The following is a 16,475-nucleotide window of genomic DNA, read 5'->3' on the forward strand; positions in this document are numbered from 1 at the left end:
ACTAGCTCTTACTGTGGATTTTACAACCCCTCTGCAGTTCAGCCTCAGTCATCAGGATCATGAGCGAAATACTTCATAGGAAATAAGATGTAACTATAATATGTGAGCAGAACAAATTAGTTAAAGTAAAAATTAATTTAAAATAGAATCTTACTGTATATACAATGTGATCTTGGATGGTACTGTATAGTATCCACAGTAAGCTTTGTGCATGCAAGCACTTAAGCATAACAGATTAAATTGACCATCTATGCATGCCATTATTAGTTAAATTAAGCATTCAGTGTGACACACTGGTGCAGGGTGTAGCACTGTGGTTTTTTCAGTCTGCTCCTGTTTCTTCTCACACAAAAGTAAGGCATGCATGTTCAGTTAATTTTGGTGATTCTCAGTTGTTCATAAGATATCTGCTTTCTCTTTGTGTTAGCCCCGCAATGGGCCAGTGTCAGCTGGGATAGGCTTCAATTCTCCTGCAATCCTAACTAAATGAGTGGTTATTGAAAAACGGTTGAAGGATAGATTTTGGTCATTTCCTCAATGTAGAAATTATTGTCCCCTCTGTTAGATCAATACAATCTGCTGTAAAATGTGCTGTTATTCAGTGTGCAAAAAATATTTTTAAATTCAAGTTTCACTGCTTATATTTACAGTCATATGAAAACTTTTTTCAAAGGACACTATGCAGTTCTGTGGAAGTGAAGTACAATTTTTCGTAGAGAAATTTTGCCACTCTTCTTTACATTGCATCAGTTCACCGAGGTTTGCATGTATTCATTTATGCTCGGTTCTCTTAAGGTCCCACCACAGTAATCAATCAGGCCGAGGTCTGAACTGGGGTATTGCAACACCTTGATTCTTTTGTTTTTTAGCTGTTCTGTTGTAAATTTGCTGCTGTGCTTGGGGTCATTGTCCTGTTGCATGACCCAGTTTTGGCCAAGGTTTAGCTGTCAGACAAATGGCCTCACATCTGACTAGAATACTGTGGCGACAGAGGACTTCATAGTTGATTAAATGACTGCAATGTGCCAAGGTCCTGTGGCTGCAAAACAAGCCCAAGTGCCTAATAGTTGGTATGAGACATTTGTGCATATGTGCTAAGTTTGTTTTTTGCCAAATGTGGAGCTGTGTATTTCACCTCCACTTTGGGTTATGTTTCTCCAAAGGACATTGGTCAAGAAATGGTTTGTTCAGACACAACTCTGCAAACCTAAGCCCTCTGCAATCTTTCTCCTGAACAACTTACTTGTTCAGTCATTTTCTAATTGCGCTGTCATGAAATTTAACATTTAACATTCTAAGTGAGGCCTGTAGAAGCTGAGACGCAGCTCTTAAGTTTTTTTTCTGTAATTTCTTTGAGCATTGCACAGTCTGACCTTGGGGTGAATTTGAAGGGACGCCCACTTCTGGTAAGATTGAGGTAAACGCTCCAAAGCAGCAGACTGCCTAAGCTTCTGCTTTTATAGAGATGGACACACCTGCTGATCATTAATCAATCAAGTGCACGGGATTAGCAGCACACTGGTGCAACTTATCCTTTTAATTCCGAAGGAATCAGTAAGGGTGTACTTAGTTGTGAAAACTCTCTTTTCCCCCTTTGTTTTTCTTATAATCAGCAGCAAGAGATTTCCACACTGAAAGTAGATTAGCATATGTATTCAGCAGAGGTGGGACCAAGTCATTGTTTTGCAAGTCTCAAGTAAGTCTCAAGTCTTTATCCTCAAGTCTCAAGTCAAGTCTCAAGTAGTGTCAGGCAAGTCAGAGTCGAGTCTCAAGTCACTGGTGTAAAAGTCCGAGTCAAGTCACAAGTCTGAAACTTTGAATTTCAAGTCCTTTCGAGTCATTCAAAAAAACGAAAAAAAGCATGTTGCAGTTATATGCTAAATGTAAATATTAGACCATGTAATTTTTAAATCTGTGTTTTTCTCAACACATGACAAAATAGTGAACTTAGAAAATATACACAAATTGTGAAATTGCACCTCTTTAAAATGCAGCTCAATTAAACCTAGCTCCAAGAATAGTTTTCACCGACAGTTCTGAGATAAGCTGCATGTTATTCTTGGATGCGGTTGTAGGACCGGTGTTGTGCCAAAAAGTGATTGTCTGCCAAAAACTGATTTCCGGTATTTGCCAAAAACTGATTGCTCGTATTTAAACTGCTATAAGTAACTTGTTGGGCTATAATATGTGAAACATATGTCAAATGCATCCCTCATGGATGACATAAAGTCATCTTGAGCCACAAACAACATTCGTGTAACAAGGTAGAAGCCGCAATCAGTTTTTGGCAGTGACTTTTATATAACCTTTATTTAAACAGTTAAAAAAAATCTCATTAACATTAAAAATGTCTTTTGTAAGAGTAAGTTGGCCAAGAGGACAGCAGAAATGGCAGCAAATATTACAATATTTCTGTAAAAATATTTTAAGTGGGGATAAAGGACCGGATTGGTTATAATGTAAGTACAATAGCAGAGAGTTGTAAAGATACTTGAAAAACAGATATTGTTTTAATTCTCTATATAACCCCTTTGTAAACCCTGTTCACCGAAGTCTATTTACGAACATACGTAAAGATATTACACATAAAAAATACACAGAAACATTGGAAATCAGTTTTTGGCAGACAATCACTTTTTGGCACAACACCGGCTTTAAAATCGCATGACAAAAATATCATACACATTAAAAAAAAACTGTATCACCAACGTAGCCTGGACAACATTTGCTAGTTAGATGAAGTCAGCTATCTCATCGTAGCATATTTATATGCATATTTATAATCATACGGCTCTTGGAGTGAGTGCATACACTCATGAAGTTTAGTAACTTCAGGTCACTGCAACAAGCCCAGGTACAGTTTACCGACGGATGGGTACAGGACCTTGAAATGCACCGTGTAGAACGAAAGACCATCGTACGTATCATAAGTTTACCAGTCTCACAAATCGTCGTCATAAATACACATTCCTTAACCGTTTATTAATAGGACCTTTGAGCTCAACGGTAATTAATTAGTAGTGGAAATAATTTCTGGTAGCATCACAGAAATGTAGCAGTGACAATAATATTGTATGCTGTAATCGTACTGGGCAATTAGTGATACAAAAAAACCCGTTTTATCCTGTGAATAAAAGTATATGTTTTTGTCAATGTACCATAATAACAGAAGCGAAACGCAATATTGTGTCAGGACAATTCACTATTTATGCACAATAAATAAAGGAGCATAGCGCGACAATTTCTGTTCAGCGCCAGACTTGCTTGTAACCTATATCACCAATTATTTTATGAAAAATGACGTATTAACTACTAAAAAACACTGACCTTCGTGTAAATGCTTGGAGCAGACTAACCTGTGAGCTGGAGTGTTCTGGGACGTTATATTTGATCTTTGAATGGCTGCAATCCAGGCCATCCATCGCGTCTTTGTTACTTCGGAAACATGGCTCGAACAATTTCTCTTCAACGACATAATCCGATAACAACCGATCTCTTTACCCGTCGGCTTCCCGTGGCTGTCATGCGACCGGCTATTGCAGTTAATAATACAACAGCTTCTTGCCATTTTTGTGTTTCTTTTTATCGCTGTATAACTGATTTCAATTGAAAGTCTGTGTGCGCTAGTACCTCTTGCCACGAGTTCCCAGAATCCTTTGCGGTTCTACCCGTGAATGACGTCACATTTTCAATCTCTATATAATATGCATGTTAAATTTTATATTTGGGGTAAAATCAGAGGCGGAGCCAGACATTTGAAACACCCGGGGCTTAGCCCTAAAGGATAGTATGCATGTGGGATTTTTTTTCCCTTGGGGGGGGGGGGGGGTGGAAATGACTGAAAGATTAATTGGCTCTGTTTTGAGTTTTGTTCAAAAAAGAATGACTTCATATAGGGAAAAATATATATCACATGTGCAGAACACCTTAAACTAGTTTTTTAATTAAGCAGCGAGGCAGAACAAAATCAGGGCTGTATCAAGACACGAGGACTAAACCCCAATTCAACCAGACCAAGAACTGATCCAGAATTAAAACAGGACTACAACAGTTCAAAATCAGCACTACTTGGGACTTAACCAAGACAGAACCAGAATCAGAACTAGATGATAGTAGCACTAAAAATCATCATAGACCTGCACTACATTTATTTTTTAATTCTACCAAAGTACAATATTTAGATTGAGAAAGGTTTATATAATTATTTAGCCTTGTTGTGCAAACAAGCCTGCATAACTTAATAAATATAGAATTTGAAAAATAACAAACCTAAAAAGAAACACTAGGTATGAGATACATGAGTACCTATGATACGGTGATACTTTTGGTAAACAACCATTTGACTAACATGTGAGTCTCACCTGCTCTTGTTCATCTCTGTTCTGTCCTCATTCTCCATCTCCCTCTCTCTCCCTCTCTGTTCCTCTCTCCCTCTTTGTGCTGACAATCATCAAATATACAGATATTTACAAACTCTTCAGATAAAAACACTTTTTAATTGTAACATCAAATCAGACTAAATGTTTATTTTTTTAGATTGATAAATATAAAAAACATATTTGTTAACTTTAAGAGTAAAGAGAGAAATCGTCTGTATTTCTTAATTGCAAATGGAACCAAATTGTATTCAAAATTGAGCCACACTTATGGAGCTCCACAGTTCTTTTCCTGGTGTTTTGGTTGACATCTCTTGATGTCCCCATGTCACAGAAACAGGCTCTGTGTTTTGCCTTATATGCATCCACAGCTGTGCCACCAATTTACTCACATGGACTCTACTAACCTATCAGAAGCTTCTTCAGCTCAGAATGGAATCGTCTGCAGTTTTCTTATTAATTAACAATAAACTTAGTGTACATGTACTCCTAAATTTGATGAAAGTGATAAAAAACAGAAAGCTCTGTCTCTCTTTATTGTGACATTTAACTAATTCAAAAGATATTTCAATATTTATCTAAAACAAAAGTTTACTCTAAATTGATGTTGTACAGTAAAAATGTTTTATGTTTTCTCCCTAAAGTGTAAATATCTGGTTACAAATGTGAATATCCTGCTGTGTACTGAAACCCCTCTTGTTTTGCATAGAAATATACTGAACAACATACAAAGCATAATATATAAAATAACATTTACCTGAGTTTTTCTTTGAAAGAACCCTCTAATGTCCATTCTTATATTTCAGTACATAACTGAAACCGATTTAGTCGGGGAGGGTAAGAACTGAAAATATGAAATAAACACACGTAAGCTAAGACTCTAAAAAAAAAGCATTTGTTCGGCTTTTCATTTCGCCATTTGTTGATTCACTTGAAGAGCAAGTAACGTAATATGGGTCAAGTGATCAGTTTGATATCAATCTTTCGTGATGCACCGTCATATTTACATTATTTGTACAGTACGAATGATTTGCTTTGGTACCTGGTCAAACTTAAGCTCTCCTTAGTATGGCTGGCTCCGTCTCTCCAACAGCGCACTGACGGGCAGCAGCTGCCCCGCCCCCTCGCTCAGTCGCTTAGTGCCTGAGCTTGGATCATACCAATATCAGGGGGGGATTCACGCACAGTCGTAAACTCCCACAGTGTGCACTATGTGCTTCGAATATTGTGTGTACTTTTTGTTTTATACAGTTGTCAGCCAGGCATCTAACTATGAAAAAATTGCACTCCAAAATACCCCGGGCTTCTGACAAAACAACCCGGGCTTAAGCCCAGTAAGCCACCCCCACGCTCCGCCCCTGGGTAAAATATCAAGTCTTTTCAAGTAAACCGGTTCAAGTCCAATTCAAGTCCCAAGTCATTGGTGTAAAAGTCCAAGTCAAGTCACAAGTCTTAGAACATTTTTTCAAGTCAAGTCTAAAGTCATAAAATTAATGACTCGAGTCTGACTCGAGTCCAAGTCATGTGACTCGAGTCCACACCTCTGGTATTCAGAGACAGGATCTGTGTAAATGAGAGTATTAGAGGGAAGCCTCAGCCTGACAGTTCTGGGCCACAGAGTGCTTTTTAAGCCACATTTGTGTGATTTTCTCTCAGACTGGTGCTTGGGTAATACGATGTTGATCATAAAGCAAAAGACCACTTACTTACGCAAGTTTAAAGTCACAGAGTTCGACATAGCTGTGTCTTGGAGCCATTTCTGTGTCTAAACTTCACTGAAACTTGAAAAATGTAAGAAAATATACTTTTGCTGGACACAAAATCCAAAACGCATCTATTAATAAACCTAAATTTCTTCCTACGATTAAATAAATCTTTCAGTGAAGACAGTAAAGGCAGTTTCACTACTCTACTTATCTGTATTGTATCTGTATCTCTGGCAGAGACCTGGCCGAATATGCAGCTTTCAGCATTAGTGTCACTGTGGATTCATTAAATCTATGATTTTATATCAGTCAGGCAGTGGGGTTGAACATAGTTGCCTCCTCTCACCAAAGGAAGCCATTCATTTCCACACTGCAATCAAAGACATGGGAGGGACTGGATTTCCATACAAATGACTGTATGTGACAGGGATTAAGGTACTTTTTGCTCATCATCTATGCAAGGTTTAAAAAACTGTCTATAAATGTTGAGCAATATCTTCAGAAATTAAACATTTCAAAATCAGTTTTAAGCTTTTTCCCCATCTTCTCTGAGTGTTTCCATATGTGGCTTGAATGAAGCTCTAGGCTTTTCTTTTTTCTTTTGAATCAGGAAACAACAAAACCAAAAGTCAAGAAGGTTAAAAGGTTGACTGTTTTCCAGAAATGACTCACAACATGATCTTAAATAAACAACAAGAAGTAGGAAGAACTATTTCAAAGATCTCTGCTCTCTGCTCGTTCTATTATAAGTTACAAACATGAAGTTCAATGTTCAAAAGAATTCAACACCATTAAAAGCTGTGCTGCTCTGACCGACCACCATGCTAACAAAAGATTTTTTTTCCACACTTTGTTAATAAAAATCAGAATTAAAGAGGTTCCTGCAGCCCAGCTGCAAAATACAACCAGGAAAACTCACACCTAATGAGAAAAGACCATCTTTTACAGGATCATTCTCCGTGTCACTGGTTCATGTCTAAACCATTTGTAGATTCTATGTGCTTTTTGACCTAATAAAGTAGATAGGGATATTGTGTCTAATCTAGCTTATTCCAATCAAACTATCCAAACTAAATAAAAAAAAATTCCCATCAGAAATCATTTGATGGGAATCTTTTATCTGGGTTGACAGATCTGTTGATGTTTTTCACTGTGCTCGCACACTCAGGTTTCCAAGAATCAGTCACAGGACATATCTCATTCACACGACCAGACCGCACATTAGTTAACTGCTTCATAAAAGTGACATGGAATTTTTCCAGACCGTAATGTCCACTTGTGCAGTGTAATCATGTACAGCTGAGGTCATGTGAGAGTGCAACCTGAGACTAAAATGGCATCTACCCAAATCCTGCAGCTGCCCCACAAGGCCTACATCACACCAAGCCAAATATTTCCTCACAGCAAAACAGAAACAATTTTAACCACCATGTGACCAATATATAAAAGGCCTTTAAAACAAGACTCTGTGCATTTGGACATTCTCAAGACACGGTTGGGAGGGAGCTGCCACCTGTGGCCATCAGTCTTATTGTCTGGTGCCTGAAGAATGCCACCATGTGAGCCAGCGTGCAATCCAGCCTCAGAGTGCACAGAGGGTTGTTTTTTTAAAATTACATACAGCAGTGGTCCTCAACCCCCGGGCCACAGACTGTGAGTCGTTTGGTACTGGGCCGCGAGAGTTGAAACTCAGGTGTGAAATTTATGGTTTTTAGGGTTTTTATCGTTATTTATTTTAAATCGTTTTTATCGTTAACTCTGTTTCCCTGGGTCTTTTTCCTTGTGTTATGAATAAATCTTCTTTTTTTGTACCGATACAGGTTTTGCTGTATTTATCCGCAACACCTTAAAGGCCGGTCCGAGAAAATATTGTCGGACACAAACCGCTCTGTGGTGCAAAAAAGGTTGGGGACCGCTGTCATACAGGACCGTACTTCACTGATGTTAAACTGGCTGTGGACTAAGACCAAAGACTCCTTAAACAATGACACTTTATGATCCAGTTATAAAGTTTCAAGGCATCAAAATTTAAAATTTCAGGGTCTTATGCTTTCAAACTCCCAAAAGAAATTCTACAAGGTGACAGCGTCTAATCCTTTTCTTACATAATAGTACTATTATGTAATAGTAGTTTTACTGTACAGTGAACATTAATTGATTTACAGATCTCCTTCCCCTCCAACAAAAAATCATGGTGCATTATATTTGCTGAGATATTTGAAAAATTGCATTAGAAATTACTAATCAAAAAAATGTTACTCTGTTTATGCTCACTCTTCTGTAGCTACCTAGATGCTAAAGTACCGTGAGCGGAACTTTACATGAATATGAAGGGAAAAGGATATGTTAAAGATGTAAGGACCATAATTGTATTAATCAACAAATACCTCCATGCAATCACTGGAAGTAATAGTAATATGCATTAACCTACTTATCAGATTTAATTCCTTATTAAGTGAAGGTGCCAGTCCACTTTAACACTTGATTATAGCTATACAAAAAAAACGACCCTTAGCTTTAGTGTAATATTAACTAATACTGATTTTTTTTAAAAAGTGAAAGCAATACTTATTGATATGCAATTACCCCCCACTGCTTTCTGGTATACTCAGAAAGCATTTTCTCTATCAGCTTTATCTGGTCACATGCTCTCCCAGCATGCACTGCATAGACAGGCATTTTGTTGGGCAGCCACTAATAAAAAACAGAAATATTGTCTTACCTGCACGTGATGCATCGGTCACCTTACTGAACATCTGCAGGAAAAAACATTCAAATACTGGTCACTGTAGCAGAAACTGTATATATAACATGGTTTCTTTTTTAATGGCACTTTTCAAAAAAGAAGATAATAAATAATAATAATAATAATAATAATAATAATAATAATAATAATAATAATAATAACAACAATAAATTAATAGTCACTAAGGCTTTACTTGAATGCAGCTTCACTTTGGCAGCCATACATATGCACCAGTTCACATTTTTTTTGCCATGAAAACTATTCAGATACAAGCTCCTAGTTCAATGATTTTCTTTAAAATGTACTTATCATTATCTAATTATAATTATATAATCCCCTTTTAAAGAGAGTCTTATCAGCTTGCTTTCCCCAATAAGACCAAAGAAAAACTATCAAAGATCATTTTACAGAATCATTTCTTTGGAATGCTGTTAGCGCTGGAAAATAGACCTGTGTGGAAATGGTCTTGATGCATTCTCAATCATCCAGGAAAGTAAATCTGAAAAAGTTGATTCTGTTCATCTGGACATAGCGTTTTGTGGGAGAAACGTTTCGTCACTCATCCAAGTGACTTCTTCAGTCTCAGCTGACTTCAGGTTTCCCCCAAATCTTATAAACAGTGGAAATGAAGTGCTGATACATGAACTTGTCACTGTAAAATTACGCTGGTCAGCATATTCTTTATAACCTTTTAGTTTAATGGTTATTAATATAATTCTGCTACTGCCAATAGAGGCCAAGGAACTGAAAATCTTTTCCTGACTGGACATGATCTGCTCTCCTGCCCATCTCTCTTTTCCATTTCCCCTCTGTGGCTCACTGGTTTGATTTATCCACTTGTTTGCCTGCCCTGATTCCACGTTCATTGTGGAATAGGCAAAAATGCGGCATATAGTCCCAAGATGTCTTTTTTCTAAAACTACAGAGCCTCCATCACGACTGTTAACATACAATTAGCCCACAGGGCACTGTTTAGATTTTCTATTAACATACTAGCAAAGATTTCATAACTACAAACAGTATAAACCCTCACATTTTTACCTCTAGGCTGGATGAGCAACCTAGTAAAAGTCATGTCCATGTTGCTGTCTTCTCTAGATAGTCATTGACACTATTAGGGAATATAGCAAATAAGCACAAAGGACAGCAGGCAGTCGAAAGGAGATTAAGGGAATAATTCCCAACAAGTGTCTGGCAGGTGGAGGGGGAATTATCCAGGGTTAGCAGGCTCAACCACTCAGTTACCTCCAGGCACAAAAATCCAACTCTCTTTGAGAACCAAATTCAAAAACAAGTCATAAATGTATGACTCATACCCTTATGTGTGTATTTTTATCTCTGTTTAAACATAGACGAGTTGAGTGGAGCCTCTTCAAACCATGAGGTATAGCCACTGATGGATCCCTCATTATTGACTGTGAGATTTGGCACAGCCTGGCAGAATTTCCTCACGTATCTAAACACTGAAAAGAGTGTTTAGATACTCTTAATGTACAGACATGAAGAAAGTCCTTATCTCTGTGCTTAACTCTGTGCTGTAAATAAATTTTCTGTAAATGCAGCCCTGGTAAGTTAGTCTCAATAGACCTGCTTTAGACCTAGTTTCAGAAATAAACTCAGGAAAATGAACACTCCAAAAACCAGATGCTGAGCCCCAGAGGAGATGTACCAATTTGAAGAGGTTTCAAAGACATGAACACATCAATCATTCTCTTTGTCTCAAAAGCCCCTGAAAATTATTTTATCCTGACTTATCCTGAGATCTGACCCACTTGAAGCACACATCGCCTGATTCAGGCCAATCACAGACACATGTCAAAGGTTACAGGTCAGAAAATGTGACATCCTAAAAAGAAGCGAAGCACAGAGTACCTTTTCATGGCTGTTGTCAGAGGAAAAACTTCCCTTTGCTTGCATCAACAAGAATGTTTATACGGATGGACAAGTCTGTGTAAGTGAATGACAGCTGCTGTCTCACCACACATGACAAGTCAACAAGGCCGAACAGTCAGTCTGAATGAGAGACCAGCATGCTCTACGTATACCCGTCTTTGTCAATGGCAATTAATGGAGGAAACCTCAACCCAAATACGTCTCTATTCACCAATCACAGAACACTGAAAAAAAGCTGGTCTCAAAAGCAGGGTGAAGCTAACCAGTACAAACATGAATAGAGTTGTTATTTTTCAGGCTTTATAGTCACATATACTCATCATGAACTAAATGTCATGGTGATTTGGGGCTTTTAAGGATTTCTTTGAACAGCGCAACACATTAAAAAAGAAAAAGGAATAGCACTCTAATGCTAAACTAGTGTGCAATGCTACCTCTCATACACTCAAACTGTGTTGTCTAGAGTGGCTCTATTATTTTACTCTGTATTATGTGTTTACCCTCTTCCCATCTTTGCTACCATAAGACTTCTCCATGTTTGTGACTGGTCAGATGCTGCTAACACCACCCCTTTCATGTGAACGTGCGTGTTGCTAGATTGAGAAACTCTGGGTAGATTTATCGAGTTGATTACCACCTACATTGCCGACGTCAGGGTAGATGAAGCCAGATCACAGTAAGATATTCTGGGTATCTTGAACTTGCTTCATAGATGCAGGAGGTAAACACCATGTGACACAAGAGAGTGCTGCTGCAGTATGATTCAAATGAACTTTCAGTTCAAGTCCAGTTAATGCTAGAAGCACTGAAATCGAACTGTTTGCAGAAAAAAAGATACGTCTCTTTGTGCCTTTTGTAAAATCAGGTCTGTTTAGCTATTCATAATGGATTTTTTATGACAACTTTGAAAACCTTAAAACGTATTTTCCTCATTGGAACCACACGCAAGGAATATTTTTCTATAAAATCGCATAATATTTTGCTGTAGACATTGTGTAAAGAATTCTGTGTGCATCTTCCTCTACCAAGGCATTATCTTAATCAACATCCAAGACATTCCTGCTCAGATAAGGTCTAGCCTGAGGAAGCTATGAACTGCATTCCAGTTTTTAGAGATGTTACAGATGTAAGGGAGTGTATCATCCAGGTGCAAAAAACCTTTGCCACATGGTTCATAAAACATCTGTAAATTAAGCTGCAATTACCAGTTCCAGCCGTGTGTTTTGTCTCACACATTCAGCTTGTTTATTCTTTGACTCCAAGTCTGTGACTGAGACTTCATTTCAACTCCCAGCTGTCAGAAGTTTCATACGGACCCCAGAGCTTAACATGTCCATGCTGCATGTCATTTCATTTCACCTATATCTGTAAACTTTGCATGGTCACTTAGTTATATTGTTTGGCATTTGCAGATATATGTTCATTTGCTTGTTTGTGGAGGGATAGTGCTATAGTTACTGATATGGTATTTGGTGATCATGGGACAGATCTCTTGAACAGCCTAAAACATTTCATAACTGAAGAATAACATGAACTCATTATCCAACAAAATTACTCCATCTATAAAATATGTGAACATACACAGCTGCTCTGACACCAAGTTTTAACTCATGCCGTCATCATTTCCAAGAGGTACTCACGGGTTTCACAGAACATACAGGTGTCACCTATTCTGAGAATGTTCCAGAGACCAAAATGATCCATTTTGTTTAACTACAACAAAATCCAGTCTGTGGTTTCGTGTTGCAGCCAAACAAAATGAAACCTTTTCAGACTAACATCAAATATTATAATGTGGATGAACATGTCACAAAATGATACTAAAAACATGTATTAGAGGGATTTTATATTTTGGAAATCTTTCAGTTTCAGTTATTTGTTCAATTATTTCTTCATGGCAGCGAAACAGTCACATTCTTTGCCATAAGAAGTGAGTTGTGCCTCTCTAAGGATGTTTGACTGACCTGATTTCAAATCCAAACCCTAAATATTTACAGATGTGTAGACAGATGGAAATGTTGTGTAGATTGGGAATGAAAAAGATCAAAATCCCAATGATGGCTTTATCTTTAAAATAGTTACACATTTAAAATGTTTACTTTTGGGATTTTGTTTTGTCTACACACTTTGATATTAACAGTGCAGAGACAGGTAAAAGGTTGTTGCTTGAAGTTGCTGAATTTCAAGCGACTTCATGCTTGAAATTCTTCACTCTTATTTATAGTCACATCGATTACCTCCCTGCAGGTTTAGTAAAGGCCACTTTGCAACAGTATTTATTTCTCCTATGCCATTCACTTTTTAAGGTCTCTTTGATTGCCACATCAAAATCATTGGCTACCATATGGGATGGTAATTTGGCCCGAGGTTTTGTACTATTATTGTATTATTGTAGGGTCTTTACCTTAAAAAAAAAAAGCACCTTGAAGAAACTGTTGTTTCTGATTTGGTGTTATATAAACAAAATTGAACTGAAATTGATTTAAATAAAAACAGGGTTTAACAGAATGTAGGAAAAACTGCTGACTCGCTAATGTCTCTTGGTGTAAACTGAAATCTAGCTCATAACATTTGCTATTGACAAATCTGTCTTTGTACCATCCATCCATTCGCTTCCGCTTATCCTTCGCTTCCACGACAGTGCTAACCACCGTGCCACTGTGGTTTATTTAAATCGCTGATTGTTAACAACTAGTGAGGTCACAGTCACCATTACTTATGACTTTTGACTACTTGAATGTTTGAGATATTACATTCACCAGAATGAGATTCAAGGACAAGCAGACAACCTAAAAAGCTATCGACTTGGATCATCTGTCATAAAGCAGCAGAAAAGCTAAATGGTAAATTTACATCATTTGTCATTGGATTATTTATAGATCATTATAATTTAGAAGGAAGAAGAAAGAAAAGAATTCTTAGCTACTTTAAATTAACAGGCAGTCCATTGAGTAATGCCCATTGGCAGTCACCCAAATATGCTGTAATAAAAATCCAGAAACTTAAATCTTAGGCTGGATCTACCAAATTAATTGAGAACAACAGCAGAGTTTGCATATCCTGTACTGCACACTATAAGCTCTTATTGGCTTAGAGAAACTGACTGATCCCTGCAGGAAGCTGAGGTTCTTAGAAAAACTTACCGTCTTCTTGGTTCTTGCTCTGGTTCCCATTGAGGAGCTGCGAGGTGTAGAAAACCAGTCTCTGTTCTGACATTCTTCTCTTTCTGGTCTATGGAGAACTTGGTCGTTCAGGGTTCGTTTTAACGTGGGCTTTGGAAGCGCACCACCCCACTGCAACAACATCACAACAGCAAACTGTCAACAACACTGTTTGGTCAAACAGAAAAGGACAGGATGGGCTCAACAGTGGCCAGGGGAAAAGAAAACAAGAGGCTGAGGTCGGCGTCTGGGGAAGTGAAATCTCCACTCTCAAATCAGCTTGACAGAAGCACACAAAGGAGCCTGTATGTGTGCATCTTCCTTTGAGAAGACAGAGAGTATGACCTTGTCAAATGTCCCAGTAAAGATGTCTTGTCTTCTTGCCCAGTTGCCTGTCATTAGTTAAAGCAAGTAATAGTGAATGCCTGGGATGGTTATGCAGATGCCTGTGAGGCATGTAAGCCTCTCTCAGCCATTCCTAATGGACCAAATCATACAAACTCCCTTCCAACACAACAGCTCTTCTGTGCAGTACATACATATGGAGCCCAAAAGAGCACTTTTGTTCATGAATGCAAACTCTTGTGGGATATTCCATGAAACACGCCACCATGAGAAGGGCCCTTTTTAGAAAACAGTGGTATGGTCGCAGTTGTAATGGCAAAAGTACAATAGCAGTCTGTTCCTGCTGCACCACTCTGACCAGGCTAAAGCACTGTAGATTCCAGTATCACATCTAAGTGCCGCAGACCTACATGATTACACAGACTAAGAGGCACACAGATACTTCTAGACAGCGTGACAAAGCCCATAGTGTCACAGACTTTATTACCATATCTCACAAACCTTGCAGCACACTATACCTCCCTCCACATACTGGGTTTATGGGTTGTTCCTGCCTTATTTGAGAGCTTGTCTATATCCTCACCTAATGTGCAGCTCTTTAAATATATGGACCAGGACATAAAAAATTGAACACCTGTTACTTACAGGTCCAAATAATCCACTGGGATTTTCTCAGAGAGCAAACTAAATTGATTTAGGAAAGTTTAAAAAGTGTGACCAAGTATGCGGCATGCGCTTCCCAGGAATGCAGACATACCACACCAAAGTGGCTGTAACACTTCACATATCATAAGGTACTGAAAGTGGAAGTGCTGCACCCCGCGTGCTGCTTTATAACACATTCAGTGACACGTACTATTAATTCTGCACGAGTATCAAAATACAAAACTCATTGCTAATTATAGCTATGATATCAAGCTGTGTGAACAGACACCAACCTGTTTCTTGCGGGTGGTGCAGGGCGTGTCTGAGGGGGACGAGCTTGCACTCAGAGCCTCCTCTATGTCCAGATTAAGCTGGTCTAGTTTCTTCATTAGCTGACTTATTGACTCCGACCAGGGTGACTGGACCTGTGGAGACTCCTGTGAGTAATCAAGCACTCAGGTAAGAGTCAACAAGCAAACAATGCCATTATATAGTATTCAGCCAAAAATTGAGTCAATACAGGGACACTTTTTAGTACTGTCTAATTAAAACTATCAAGGGGTGTTTTATTCTGCAAAAAATTGGGCATTTTAAATTGTCACTTTTACTATCTTAATTATTGCTGATGTATTATAATAGACTTTTCACAGTTTTCAGAAAACATCTGTATCTTATTTTTTGCAAGTTTTAACTGTCAAATAAATCGCATAGACTAATCACATCATCAAAATCAAAAGTCGTCATCAAAACTGCAATGGAAGTAATCCAAATGAGGGTGACTGGTTAGTCAAATTTGACACATGCAAGCTTCCAGGTAACATCTGTCAATTTACCACATCCCCATAGGCTCAAAAAGTTACAGACAAACCCCCCAAAATGTTCTTGTAAATTGCAGATGCAGAGATCAGAGGTCTGCCTTGCTGCCATGCATGCATGAAATGTGATATCCTCAGGGTGAAAGAGCAGACGAGGAGGTTCCAGACATGTGTGCCATACAGAGCATGATGGAATACCCCGCACTGGCTTTCACCACTCCCCAGACACACAGTGCGTATATAAATAGACCATCTTTACGCAGACAGGAGCTGTGTCGGTGCTTCTGGAGGTCCATCCTCATTAATCAGCTGGATACACTTCAGTCACCAAAGCATAAATTATCATTGCTGTTCTGTAATCTGAGTAGAATGTCAGCCTGACAGAAAGGACAGATATCACTGTGTGTTTTCCTTGTGTAGCCCTGGGAAAGATCAAATCCAACAGCACCCGTGTGTACCTTTTTCAAGAACCTGAGTATGAAATCCTGGGTTTTCTGGAGGATTTATCACAGTAGTAACAGTTTTAAGGGAGCTCCTCCAGGTATTCCATACACTGCAGAGTAAGTATGTTAAAATTGTATTCCAGGACAAAGAGCTGGACATTTAGTAAACAGAAGTTTGAGTTCAGATCAGCAAAGGTTCACTCGTGGTTTATCCAGTAGAGCTTCTGTGTTCATGTTTTTGTATGAGGTAGATGCACCAAGGCCATTCTGAATCGTTGTCTGTGACGTCTTCAAGTTTGCACGGAGTTGTCATATCAGTTCCTTCCCAGCTACTTTGTTGCTAAA

General features: G+C 38.4%; 1 protein-coding gene across 6 annotated transcripts in view; it reads right to left on the bottom strand.

Annotated features, from left to right (window-relative positions):
• Positions 1-16,475, bottom strand: part of stard13b (StAR related lipid transfer domain containing 13b) — a 77,593-nt gene that overhangs the window by 43,598 nt on the left and 17,520 nt on the right. For 5 of the 6 annotated variants that reach the window (XM_026193279.1, XM_026193281.1, XM_026193280.1 and 2 more), the window contains 3 exons: positions 15,166-15,309; positions 13,865-14,014; positions 8,805-8,838 (listed from right to left, as the gene is read on the bottom strand). In XM_026193279.1, coding sequence (XP_026049064.1) covers positions 8,805-8,838; positions 13,865-14,014; positions 15,166-15,309 — 328 coding nt within the window. The remainder of the gene's footprint in view (positions 1-8,804; positions 8,839-13,864; positions 14,015-15,165; positions 15,310-16,475) is intronic. The other variant, XM_026193284.1, reaches the window with a different exon arrangement.

This window comes from Astatotilapia calliptera, chromosome 14, assembly GCF_900246225.1.
Source record: "Astatotilapia calliptera chromosome 14, fAstCal1.2, whole genome shotgun sequence".
Taxonomy (NCBI): Eukaryota; Metazoa; Chordata; class Actinopteri; order Cichliformes; family Cichlidae; genus Astatotilapia; species Astatotilapia calliptera.